General features: G+C 34.4%; 1 protein-coding gene across 1 annotated transcript; it reads left to right on the top strand.

The window, feature by feature from the left end:
* Positions 1 to 3963: 3963 nt before the first annotated feature.
* LOC133174278 (transmembrane protein 272-like) lies at positions 3964 to 12176 on the top strand. Its single transcript, XM_061309363.1, has 4 exons — positions 3964 to 4155; positions 9357 to 9528; positions 10767 to 10826; positions 11663 to 12176. The coding sequence occupies exons 1-4, from the start codon at positions 3964 to 3966 to the stop codon at positions 12097 to 12099; spliced, it is 861 nt and encodes a 286-aa protein (XP_061165347.1). The 3' UTR covers positions 12100 to 12176.
* The last annotated feature ends 1247 nt before the right edge of the window (positions 12177 to 13423 follow it).

The raw sequence follows: 13423 nt of genomic DNA, 5'->3' as shown, positions 1-13423 counted from the left end.
CTCTTGGATAGGGAGGGACACAATGGGTGATTAAATCGAAAGGCTCATGTGTCTAAAGCCGAACGAAAAGGTAACAGATATAGATGAAAAAAAGATTAAGATAACAAAATCTCAAAATTCTTTTTAAAAGTACAAATTTGTGAACAGGGCATAAAACCGGCCCTCTGAAAACTATATATGTAGGACCAGATACCTGGGAGGAGTAAACATTCCCTGTCGACTGATCATACCCGACGTGAACAATACATATTAATCAAACAGACAAAGCAATTCGTACCCAAATTAAGTATAAAGACAATGACCTAATAAATAGGTATGAATAATGACCGACATGCAAAAATCAACCAGATAGGTTGTATAAAGAATCGTATGAAAGAGGAAGACATTTACTGTTAATTTCACCTCAATCAAATGTAATTTATTTCGTTATAAACGTGATAAAAAGAATGATACAACAAAAAGGAATTAACTAGAACAAAGAATATGGAAACCTTTCAAATGAAAGGCAAGTCTCTTCCATTATTTAAGCAAATTAGTTTTCCCCATTCTTTCCAGAAACGAGGTCGTATCGGTGACAAGTTCATGATTAAGCAGAAATAAAGGAATGCCATAGTTGAAAAGGTTAACATTGCTAAGAATGTAGTGAGGAAGAAACCCATTTGAAGCGTATACTTTCAGTCCCTGAAGGATGGAGAGAAACCTGGTGACAAGCCTCTCTTCCGTCCAATGCCTCGGATCTGGAAAATCTTTTTGTTCATGAAGAAGAAGAATTTTTATGTGGTAGGATTTAAAAACTGGAGTAAAACCGTATTTTTCCGGGAATGTTCTTTCCTCTTTTGGTGCCAGATAGAATCTGCGAATAAGTTTGTAGATGATCATCAGTTTTCGAAATGTGGCATGTGATTTCGCAACTGATTTTATTAAGTCAGTTTCAAAACAAGAGAATGAGAGTCTCCATCCAAAACCCTCCGATTCGTTATTTTTGGCAGCTAGCTCCACTTGCATGTCTCGAAGTTTTTCGTATCCTGGGATTTTGAAAAAATCGTGAAATCTTCCTTCTTTAAGATCAACAACAATTATTGGGACCAGATCAATTGATGTTTCATACAAACCGGGAAAATGGTAAACAATTGTAGCTGCTACAGTACCTTGTCCTCTTAGGGTAGGGGTAAAGTTCAATTCTTTTTTCGTTTCCGTAAATGCCCGCTCCACTAAACTGTAAAAAGTTTCTGAAAAACGCACGGGATTCATATATCCTTCAAAATCAACACATCACTCCAGATATCAACTGATCGCCCAGACGGTCTGAATTTTACATACTCTGGGTTGTGAGTTTTCTCCAAGATACCTTGAATTCGTACAGGAATGACGACATCACATTCATTGACAGTGAGTGCTGAAGTTCCACAAGGCCAGCTACCAACATATTTATAATCAACACAAAATCTGCGATCATGTTTTCCTACTTTAACGAGTACGTTCTCCCCCGCAGATTTCACTTTTGGGAAACGAGAATCAACTGGCATTTTTGGTTTATTTATCTCAAAAATTTTGTTCAATGCATTATTAATTCTCTGTTCCTCGTCCATGTTTATGGTATAAACGTTAACAATCCTTTAAATGAAAGCAACACCTTCTTTCTGATCGTTTTCTTGGTAATCTTAAAAATAAAATTACACGGAAACGTGCATCCAGTAAGTAACGCAGTTACAATTTAACAATTAAAATCCTGAATAACAATGGACTGTCAGGAGCGAAAGACTAGACACTGGAGCTTACAGGCGCTAGAGATACGTGAATATAATTTTTTTTTTTTCAAGATTTATACGAATTACAACTGATAACCTTACCTTGAGCCTGATTTACTCCATTTTAGGTTGACCAATCGTTGTAGGAGTCGGGTTGCAGTTTGTTTATACATATTTACAGCACAGAATGCCAGCTAGCCACCCAGCTGTGACATTCCTATTCAATGCAACAAGAGATGTTCAAGAACTACAACCTTAATATGAGTCTTGACCCTGCTATTCTTCCAAGCATTGTTTTAAAAGATTTTTCCTTATATATTCCCATCAAAAATTTTGTCTTCAGATTGTGGTCCTACCCTTTTACATTTGATCTTGAGATAACATAAGTTCAATCCACATTAATTTGCATTGGGATCCTTTAATATCATCATGGTAAATATGGCCTTTCTGTTGTGGAGAAGATTTTACTTTTAAAAAGATTCCGTTCACAAATATATTTACTAAAATCTGAGCTTCAAGTTTAACCCCACCTTATCCCCAGTGTTAATTAATTTGCTCATAATTGAATCCATATCCGACTGGAAATATCTGCATATCAATATGTTTTACTCCTACCTTGCTACTCTCAGCAAATATTCCAATGTAAAATTTTGTAAACCCATTTTAGTCTCATCCTAGCCAAAAGAGACATGATTTAAAAAAATCCGTCTTACCATATTGGGGTGCTTCTATATTAATATGAGTGGTTGTTGAACTCCTGTTGACGTTTTTGAGGAAAAGGATCTTTAAAGATTTTTTCCGATATCTTCCATGTGAGTATAAGATAGCTTTTTGTGAATCTATTTTTATGTCCAGGGGCAATTATTTGAATGAATTTGAATCTATGCTCTCTATGGGTACTTGTGTAACAATCTGGTTTTAATTGTGGTCCTGTTGTTCTAGAAGGATTGAAATTTTAAAGATTTTTTTCTGAAAAATTCCCGTGTAAAATTCACTCATTAATGTGGTCCTACCCTATCCCGAAGGCAATAATTACAGATTCAAATCTAAGCTATCTGATGATATATGGGAAAATGGATCCTACTATGGAAGCTTGATACTGAAAGAAAGTGACAGGAATTATACATGTACATTTCTATGGTAAAAACAAACTACTTATCATAATCATGCACATAGGTTGTCTGCTGCTAAAACTATAAGGAGCTTTCAAAATGACCCCCCCCCCCCAAAAAAAAAAGAAGTTAAAGCAAAGGTCATTCAGAGTTTGAAATACTATATGCCAATTCTTTTCCTTGAAAGCGTTAGATTATTCTGTATTATTTCTGATAATGAAATTTTATTTATTGAAAATACATTGCAATTTTTTCACAAATGGGCACAGAAAAGTTACGTGAGAAATTATTGTAACTGAGCTATTTTTTTGTAAAATTCAGACGTGGACTTCTCACGAGATGTAGACGAGACTTTTTAAATTATCAACACATTGCAAAGTTTTTACTCAAGTACACATTAAAATTGCATAAGGAATTATTGTGATTTGGCTCCTGTTCTTTAAAATATGTTGAGTAAAACTTCCTAACTAATGTACACATGATTCTCGGATGAAATAATTTTAAAGAGAAATCGTTTATTTTCTGTTGAAATTCAAAAACTTAAACTTATCTGCCTTATGTGAAAATGCGTGAAGAGGATCAAGTAAGTAAGTAAACATATCACATGTGGTTTTTGTAATGCAGTTTTCTATGATTTAGCATTGTCATGTATCTTATTGAAGGAAATAAACATTTTTTTAGTTTATAAAATAGTAGACATTTAATATCATTAAACAGTATGATTATATTTCATGATAACAAAAATGCTCTTTTTCTGGAAAGAAACTGCGTGTAACTTGTTCATAGGCTGCTACATCTGAGAAATCCAATATAAGCTGAGGAAAATCAGCTTTTCATTACCTGACATAGGTGTATTGATCCCTCGGTGACAATTTACATTCTATTCTAGAAAGGATAATGAGCTAAACAACAATTCTTTTGCTGGTAGTGACGAGAACAAACACCTACCTATCTAACGGGTAACAAATTCTAGTAATGTATCCAAGAACTCACCACAAGGAACTGTAAAATAAACGGCACACTATGGCTTAAATGAGAACAAAACCGAACACTGCCTAAACCACGTGACAGTACCCCCCACAGCATTAACAAACCATAGAAGAATGAGAAGGGGCACCATTATAAGGAAGCACCGAGGGAGGGGAAGGAGAACTTCTGCACCTGCCTACTCAGCAACACATGGTCAAATTCCTTCCCGTGCACCTCATCGTCTGTCCGCCCCGTCTGTCGTGGAGTCCTTCAGCACTCATCGTTACTTTGACCTACAGCAAACTAAAGCAGCCTTATCCAGAAGAGTGAGTACCATATAAATGTTTTACGGATAAAACAGAAATCTATTGTAGTTTTTAGAGACTAAAGATGAAATAGTTGTTACCCTCTGATTTATTTTTAAAAAATGTGTTCTCTTACCAGATCTTATACCTTTTATAATGCTTTATTTCATAATGATCATTCTACCTAAGCCATAGGGATCACAGCGGGTGTGACCGGTTAACAGGGAATACTTACTCCTCTTAGGCACCTGATTCCACCTCTGGAATTTTGGGGGGGTCGGTGTTTATGCCCTGTTCACAGATTTGTTTTGTTTGTAGATCTTTTGAGATCGATCACTGTTCGTTATCTTCCCCTTTTTTCATTTGAAGTATTTTCATCCATAAAACTTGTCAAGCAATGCTGACTTTAGGTGACCACAACAGACCTTTGATCTCACGGTAAATTATGATTTATTTGACAAGAAGGAATGCCTGAACCATATTTTACTATCTATTATGACAGGTTCATCATATTTAGATTTTTTCATCATAATAAAATGTAAACATCAAAAAGACGGATCTAAGTTATTGCGAAAAAAGGTGAATTCTTTCGTGGAAAACCTCAAAAGGAATTCATTAAAATGACCCTTTTTGTTTTTTGTGAGGTTAAGTATAAAAATTATGATTGTTTTTAACAGAAACAGGAAATCTTAGTTTTATTTTCGGCCTTTTCTTTATCCTCCACATTTTCTAGTTTTCATAAGAAGAATAGCAGATGTGTTTAGAAATATAAGCAATCGTTGGATTAGGTCATATTTTGGCATATGTTTAGCACCAAATATTAAGCTTTTGTTTTAATATAAATTTGACCACAGATTCCTCAATTCTTGTGATCAATCTAAGGGCTCCCGGTGGGTGTTACCGGCCGAGAGGGGATGTTTGCTACTTCAAGACACCTGATCCCATCTCGGATGTTTCCAGGGGTCCATATTTTTGCTTTGTTCACAATTGGTTTTATTACTGGATTTATGAGTTTTTCACTATTCGTTATCTTCACCTTTTCCTGTGAAAGGTAAACAATCTGTTTGGCATTAACATACAGGAAAACAGCTAATCTAGAGTTTTTATTCAAGAAATTGATCTTATTCGATAAACCTTCTGACTAGATACAATTTATATATTCTGTTTAAATAGCAAAATATCATTCTCAAACTTTAAAGTTAATGGCTTTTTATAATGAAATATGAACAAAATAATAACAAAACAGTCATCATGCTCAAAGATCCATTGAAAAAATTCAAATTGTGAACTGAGCAAAGAGATCTCTAAAACATTAGAGTTGGGATCAGGTGACATGGAGGCGTAAGCATCCCCTGTAGCCTGGATCACACCCTCTCTTGGTCATGATTGGGTAAACGGAGAAATCCGTAGTCAATTCAGTGTGAAAATAAGGGCATCAAAATATGCCTGAAAGACTCAGGCAACATTCGAAATAACAATAAATTGTATTTGCAAACAAGGTCATGGTAAGGACCATAGAATTCGCGAAATGTTGACTTCCAGCGAGATTGTATATACCCTTGCATCATCAATATAAATTACAATCAGATTAAGGGAAAAGAACTGGAATATTAGGTAGTGGAGTATCTAGGACTTCTTGAGACTATTCCATGTAATTTTGAGTGAATGCTTTTCATTTCAGTTTATCAAAGAAATTTTCTGTTTTTTGTTTCAAGTTCAATTGATGCAAACCAAGTGCACACTGAGACCAAGGACTAAAGAAAAATAGATAGATAATATTAATAATTTCAAATGCCAAATTTTGAGTGATTTCCAAGGAAAATTGGATATTAGAATCACCCAGAAAAGAATATATCCATTTCTACCTTTACCTATCATTTTACTAGGCTACACAACTTATTTTGCCGGTATACAGTAGTGCAATTTGAGTAATATTGGGACGAAGGAAATTTAATTATCTTAAAAAGAACTTTCCACAAGATCAGTCTTGACATTTTAATATAGTTCTTTGTTAAAGTTTACGACACACTCTTTATCCTAGTTTGCCTAGCATAACATTAGCTAAATTAGGGAAATACTTTCTCGACATGCAAACTCAAATTAGCAGGAGGATGAACAGGTAGACAGATTGGTCATTCAGTAAATTACAAATTATAATGTTTTGAGGAAGTTTTAGCTTTCTGGTTTCTAGATATGTAATCACTCATTATTTCTGTATTGCTATATGAATTACTTTATCATATTGTACTTTTAAATTATCATCTCACTATTGATGGTTTTGAAACACGTTTGTTTACAGGATTACATAGTCCTGTGATGTTTTATACCAGTAGTTCAAATATATCATTGGGAGAATAAGCAAGATTTTGGATACCTGAAATTAAGTTCTTTTTTCGTCTAAGGGCCTCAGTGAAATCTTTCTTTAACCATTCTATCTCCGCCAGCAACTTTGCTCTTAGGTCAATTTTAAAGATAGTCCTTTTACTGAAAATAATATCTGCGTTATGGGGACATAAATTTTAGGAATGGAGCAAATATCAATGAATAACTTTTATATACGGATGATTCACTAAGACATCACTAAGACATGATAAAAAGTACATGTATAAATATTTTGACACCGTTGAACACCCAATTATTGGATATTAAAAATATTGATATAGCTAAGACAAGAACTTAATGGTTTAGAATTGAAAACAGAAATTACAATTTGTACTTCCTAGATGAAATTTTAAATGAGCATCATAACACTGTTTCTCGACCAATCCTCATAACGATTTCTTTATTCTTCGTTTTTTCCTCTCAATAAAGTGTAATTGGCAATATATTTCTGTTTTTAATATGAGAGGACTCCTTTTCCGAAGTTCATTCATAATAAACATTTGAAACCCCATCGACATGTTCTTGAAAAAGGATGAGTATTATTTCTTGCTAACAAAGTGATAATGGGTGCTAAATATCACGCATGGGGGCGAAACATTGTGAAGAACTAATGTGACTAAGGAAAACAGTAGAGTTTGTGTTGCTGGTATATTTGGGGAAAATATGTGTGCCTTTTGGACCCGGTATGGGTCTCTTGCCAACATTGCTAAGAACAACAGGAGAAAGCCCACTGTTGTTAGCAGTTTGAATCTAAAGCAGAGCTGCGAGGTAGGAATATTCGTACGTCTTACAATAACCCAAAATAACGCCAATCTAGTTTTTAAAATGTGCATAAGTATTTATATGAAGGATGAATTAGTGATGCAATCACTATGCGAGAGATAATAATCGGGCTAGTTAAGGGCTGTTTCATTTGACTCGATGCTTTAGTGACCAAATAGATGTACAGCAACTCTGTGGAAAAATGTTGTTACATAGGAACAAAAAGGTTTTGTTTAACGTATTATGGTGTCAAATATATTATATATATCAAGTAAGAGTGGGATTTTCTAAATTCATTTTTACATAGGGTTTGGTTGAAACCGCTATTTCAAAGAAGTAAATCATACACTTACGTTATTTAATAAGACTTTTCATATAATTACCCCATATTTATAATATTTACTAACTTTAAGACATAGCGAACCCTTGCCTTATGTCATTTTTAGTTCACAATTAATATAAATTATTTGTGCATAATATTTAATGTCGTCCATATAATATTTTTGATCGTTTTAAAAATGTTATTTCAAGAAATATCAATGGTGATATTTTGGGGTTTATGAAATAATGTTAACAGTTTCACAATGATTTGTCGATATCGCAAATCACTGTGCGTTCAATGCTAAAACAAAACCTCATTTCTTTAGTTATTAAAAAGGTAGGTTCATCGATATTACTTGAATACATGTATATGTATTTTCTTGTTGAATCAAAATCTTTCATTATAGTACATTCACGTATATGCTTCCGTATATTTAACTCATAAGTTTTTTAATCTTAATATGATGACCGTCGTTTCTATTCACGTAAAGCACAACTACAACATACACGCATGTCATCATTATTTGGTCTCGCGTAGGAATCCACCCACTTACTTGTGAAACAATTTTCATCCGAGAAAGGGTACTTGCCTTTATTGTAAAGTACATATGTTTTCATCAGGCTGACAATGAATGAATATGAACATGAAGAGGTTCGTTCTTAGAGACATTAGAAGAGATTCCTATTGAAGTAGTCCAGAACAAAGGGGCCCCATCTGCTGTCAAGTTTTCATTAGCAAGCTTAACACCTAGAACCAATCAATGACCAATGTTATCTTTTGAAAAAAAGAACACTAACGAGTGGGAAAAAAACATAACAAATCTCTATAACTAAATGTCACACAATACTATCTACCAGCAATTTTTCATATTTCTGTAAAAGGTGATGAGAATATAATTTATCATCAAAGATGAAACGTCAAACGCGGAATGATTATAGGACTACAAATGTATGTACAACAGATGTATATACCATATAGTAATATGCACTATTAAACACTGGATAAAACTATAATGTACAGTGATAATTATTTTGAACAATGGATGACGACAGTGATACAATAATATTTACTTGTAGTAACTGGATGGCGTCATTAATGACAGTCACGTTTAGACACTGGGTGATTATTTGGATCTCTACAATGATTGAGACACACTGTATGACGATAAGACAATGTACAATGTCATTTACTTACAGACACTGATGAAAGTATTGTGTACATTATAGTAAGTTTTGGACACTGGATTTTATGTACAATGAAATATAATTTTAATAAGTTATATTTAAATCTCAGTTACTGGTACTCAATTTTTAATCAATGGTATTTAACTTTTAAGTCTCTTGTAATTGCCATGGTAGCCTATATTGGTAGGGCTTTCGTTTCAAGATCAGGAGGCACGGATTCGACTCTCGGTCGCTGCGTCAAACATTACACGTAATAAAATAGGCATTGACTGTTTCTTCGCCAAGCGTCCGGTACGAAAAGTGAAAGTCAGAGGTCTTTCGAATGATTCCATATTAAAACCGAGGTTCGAGGTCACGGTAGGTGTTGGCAAGAGCCCTCTCCGCTCAATGACCTCGAGTGCCGAGAATAGATCTAAATTTGAAGCCCTCCATCGGTGTATATGATGACGTCTCAATATGAGTGAAAAAAATTCTCGAATGCATGGGACGTAAAGCAACATACAATCAATAAATCAGCCAAATGTACTTAACTTTTAGTCACAAATTCACAATCTCGCATATTAAATTTTCAGTCACTGGACGACGAAAGGACAGTGTACAAGAGTTCCAGTCGCCTTACTGCCACTTCTCAGGGTGATTCGTCCTCCTACGGCAGTGTTCTGTCTCAGATCCAGGAGAACACCTCAGACTGTGAGGGGATCGTCGACTTCCTGTCAAGGACGTACCGGGTTCTGTGGAGCACAAGTAAGAGAAAATGAAACGGAAACTTCCTTCAGTCATCGATTGTGCTAAAACGATTATTATTTTAAAATCGTTTCAAAGAATGATTCTCCGAGCACCTAATAATTTGGGGAAGGGGGGTTTAGGGGGGGGGGGGGGAAGCACTGAACAACGGAAGTCAGAATATTATTTTTATTGGTCATTTAAGTGGCCACTTAAAGTTTAAGGGATTTCTACCATGATATTTAAAAACACTTTTTCTTCTTCTTCTTCTGTCTGGTTCTAAGCCCTTTTTTATGTCCCCGTAATCGACGATTCGGAGATATATAGTTTTTTGCCCTGTCTGTCCGTCCGTCCTTCCCTCTGTCTGTCTGTCTGTCTAGCTGTCTGTCTGTTTTTCCGCAATTTGTTTAACCTTTCCAAAAACTTTTGATTGGTTGGAGCTATTGCTTTAATATTTCACATGTGTACTCCTTGTGACAAGACTTTCCTCTGAGTATCAACATATTTGACTTATTGACCTTTACCTTGGAGTTTGACCCACTTTTGCAAAAAAATTACCCAACTTTATCCTTGGCATAACTTTTGAACAGTTGGTGCTAGGGCTTTCATATTTCACATGTATATTTATCCCGACAAGAACTTTCCATGGGTGTGAATATTTTTTGACCATTTTACCTTGACCTTAGAGTTTTACCCACTTTTAAAAATTTTGGCAATAACTTTTAAACACCTAGTACTAGGCTTTCGTGTTTCACAGGTGTATTCCTTGTGACAAGACCTTTATTTGAATACCAACAGTTTTGAACTTTTGACTTTGACCTATGCCATTACATTTGAATAGTTAGTGCTAGGGCTTTTATATTTTGCTTGTGTATTTCTTATGACAAGGTTTCCCGGCCCTGCGTACCATTAATTTTGACCCTTTGACCGTGACCTTAGAGTTTGACACACTCTTAGAAAACATTAACCTTGACCATAAACTTTTGAATGGTTGGTGCTTGGGCTTTGATATTTACCAGGTATATCCATTAACTTAATTCCTTTCTTTGGGTTACAACATTTTTGATCGCTTGATCTTGGAGTTTGACTTGTATTTGAGAAACTTTAACCTTCGCCATAAGCTGTCATATGGGGGCGGGGCATCAGTGTTTCACAAGCATTTCTTGTTTTTACTTTGATTACAATTTATAATTTAAGTAACTGTTTTTTTCGGATATTTCCTCTGTAATTTTGATGTGTTGTTTTCTTCTACGTTCTAGTTCTGAGTACAGTATTCTTATTGATGCTCACAGCTTTACCGATGTCCATGATAGCCGTAGGTAAGCTAATGTTTAGGAGACCAGGTAGCTCAACGGCTTTTTATTTCAAATACTATATAATGATTTTTTACCTGTAAAATGTAAGAAAAGATGAAGAATATAATTTCACTTGTTATACATATTTGAAAGTTTTCAATTGGTGGAATATTTAATGGACAGACATACAAATTTATCAGCTAAATTTTTGCTTGTTTTCAATGTTAATATGCTTGTTTTACCTTACCTTATGTTGATTCTGCCTGCAGCACCTTTTGGTGCTCTATAAGCAGCTTTTCTTCATCGTGGTATTTTTTCACTAGTCTTTTCTGGTATAAGGTCCATACTCCTGTGTAAAATCGTATTTGAGTGAGTGATGTTCCCAGTATTTGTCTGTTTTCAAATTGATGTACAGTTTTTGCTTATATGACAGCGTCTGGCAAGGCATTCCACAATTCATCTAATCTATTTGTAAAGCTGTATTTTCTCACATCTGTTACATCTATGTTTCACTACTTTAAGGCTGTTTACTCCAGTGATATGTGTATCATTTAATTGAAATAAATTAGATGTAACTTTTTTTTATCATATACTCCAGTGATAATTTTAAATACTTCAATCACATCCCCTCTCATACGCCGGATTTTCAATGTTGGTAGTTTAAGAATCTTCAATCGTTCTTCATAATTCAATTTTTTCAACTGTGGCAGCGTTCTAGTTGCTCTTCTTTGGACCTTCTCTATGGCTTCAATGTCCTTCTTTTTTTAAGATGACCGTACACTACTAGCATATTCAATGTGTGGTCTGTCTAAAGCTTTAAATAGCAAACAGAATGATCTATTACCAACATATTGTTTCAGGATCAACATACCGTAATGAATGTCCTATAGAGCCACGTATTCCAATCTACCTGTTGGTAGGTGGCAGCTTCGGTCTGATTAAGGTCCTCCTAATGTTGTGGAATCAAAAGAAAAGGAACAGCGACACGTGCGATGACGAGGAAGATGACGCTGACACAGAAGACGCTGTCATGCGCAGAACCACAAAATTCACTGGATTTATACTGAACGTATTTTTATCCGTGTGGTTCGTTATGGGAAATATATGGTTTTACAAAACCTGGAAACCAAACTTTGAACAACCCCTTCATGAGCCTAAAAACTGGTGTCACGTGATCGTGTTTCGTTACACATTTTATCACTTGATAACGTGTTATGGTCTTATAGGACTGGCTTTGGTCATACTAAGCAGTTTTATTAGCTATTACTGTTGTAAAAAGTATTTATATATCAAATAGCTTTTTCAGCAAAGCATTTTGGTCTATGTTTTGATATGTATGTACGAACTTCAAGAACTGTCCTGGCCCCAAGACCATAAACTGAGAATAGACTTAAGTCAAAATTATTATTTTTAACAGCCTGAGTTTTATTCAACATATTTGCTTAAAAATTTGCAATTTTGTAAAACATTTAAATTCAAACGTATGATGAAAATTTTGTTTCATTATCAAAATTATTTTTAAAAGTTTTATTGGTTTGAAATTTTGACTTAAGCCTCTTCTCAGTTTATGGTCTTGAGGCATGTTTATTATAACTTGTGTTAAAATTGCTATTTATCGGCGTCTTAATTAATGAACCAGAGCTTTAATTTTTTAAAGTTGCAAAATTCAAAAGAAGCTCACAACTTAAAATAATGCCTTATCACATGGTACTATTACACAGTGTTTTAATTTTTATAATTTTGCATTCATAGATTTTGATGTTTGATAAAACTGTCATTTTTGTATGAATTACTGTCTTTGTTATAATTATAAAAATGTCAACAATGACATTCGATATATCGGCCAAACAGCTCTTATTTCGGCTCCTTGCCTACATAAACTGAAAGTTAATTTAAGGAATTTATGTGCCTTTTTTATGGAATAACGTAATTCTGTTGGATCACTTACTGCTATGACCTGCAATCAAATTTTCATCTCAATTATAAGTTAAATTGAAATGTCATTCCCAATTTTATAAATTGATAAATAATATTAAAATATTTGTTTAAGCCAGACTACTTTTTTATCCGTTCTTCACTTTCTATTCTCTGTTTTACTCTATCATTTAGCAGACACAGAAAATACGATCGCTAGAAGATCTTGTCTCCGAAGATTACAGAAATATTGTCAAGGACGAATCCAGCATATTTGAAATGAACAATTTAGTGTACTTATAGAATCAGAATGATTTTTAACAGAAGTATGGAGATAACGAACAGCATTCAAGCTCGAAGTCCATTAAAACAATACAAAGCGGGAGCAGAGCAAACATGGACCTTCAAAAACATCAGAGGTGGATAAGGTGCCATGGAGGAGTGAGCATCCCCTGCCGACCGGTCACACCCGCCGTGTGCTCCTTGTCATAATCGGGAAATAACGGAAAAATCCGTCAAAAATTCAGTGTGTAAATAATAGCCTAACAATTTGTATGAAAAACGTCAGTCAGCATATGACTTAGTGATAGATTGCATTTGCTGACAATGCCATTATATCGATCATAGAATTTACAAAATGATGACTTTAAACGAGATTGTTGATTCTTTTGTTTCATTAACTTGTTAATCAATAATTTACTCGTTTA

Source organism: Saccostrea echinata, unplaced genomic scaffold (assembly GCF_033153115.1).
Source record: "Saccostrea echinata isolate AGI-Se365-2 ecotype Australia unplaced genomic scaffold, CSIRO_AGI_Sech_v1 ptg000057l, whole genome shotgun sequence".
Taxonomy (NCBI): Eukaryota; Metazoa; Mollusca; class Bivalvia; order Ostreida; family Ostreidae; genus Saccostrea; species Saccostrea echinata.
Note: the sequence above shows the minus strand (reverse complement) of the source record. Positions and strands in the feature narration are given on the sequence as shown.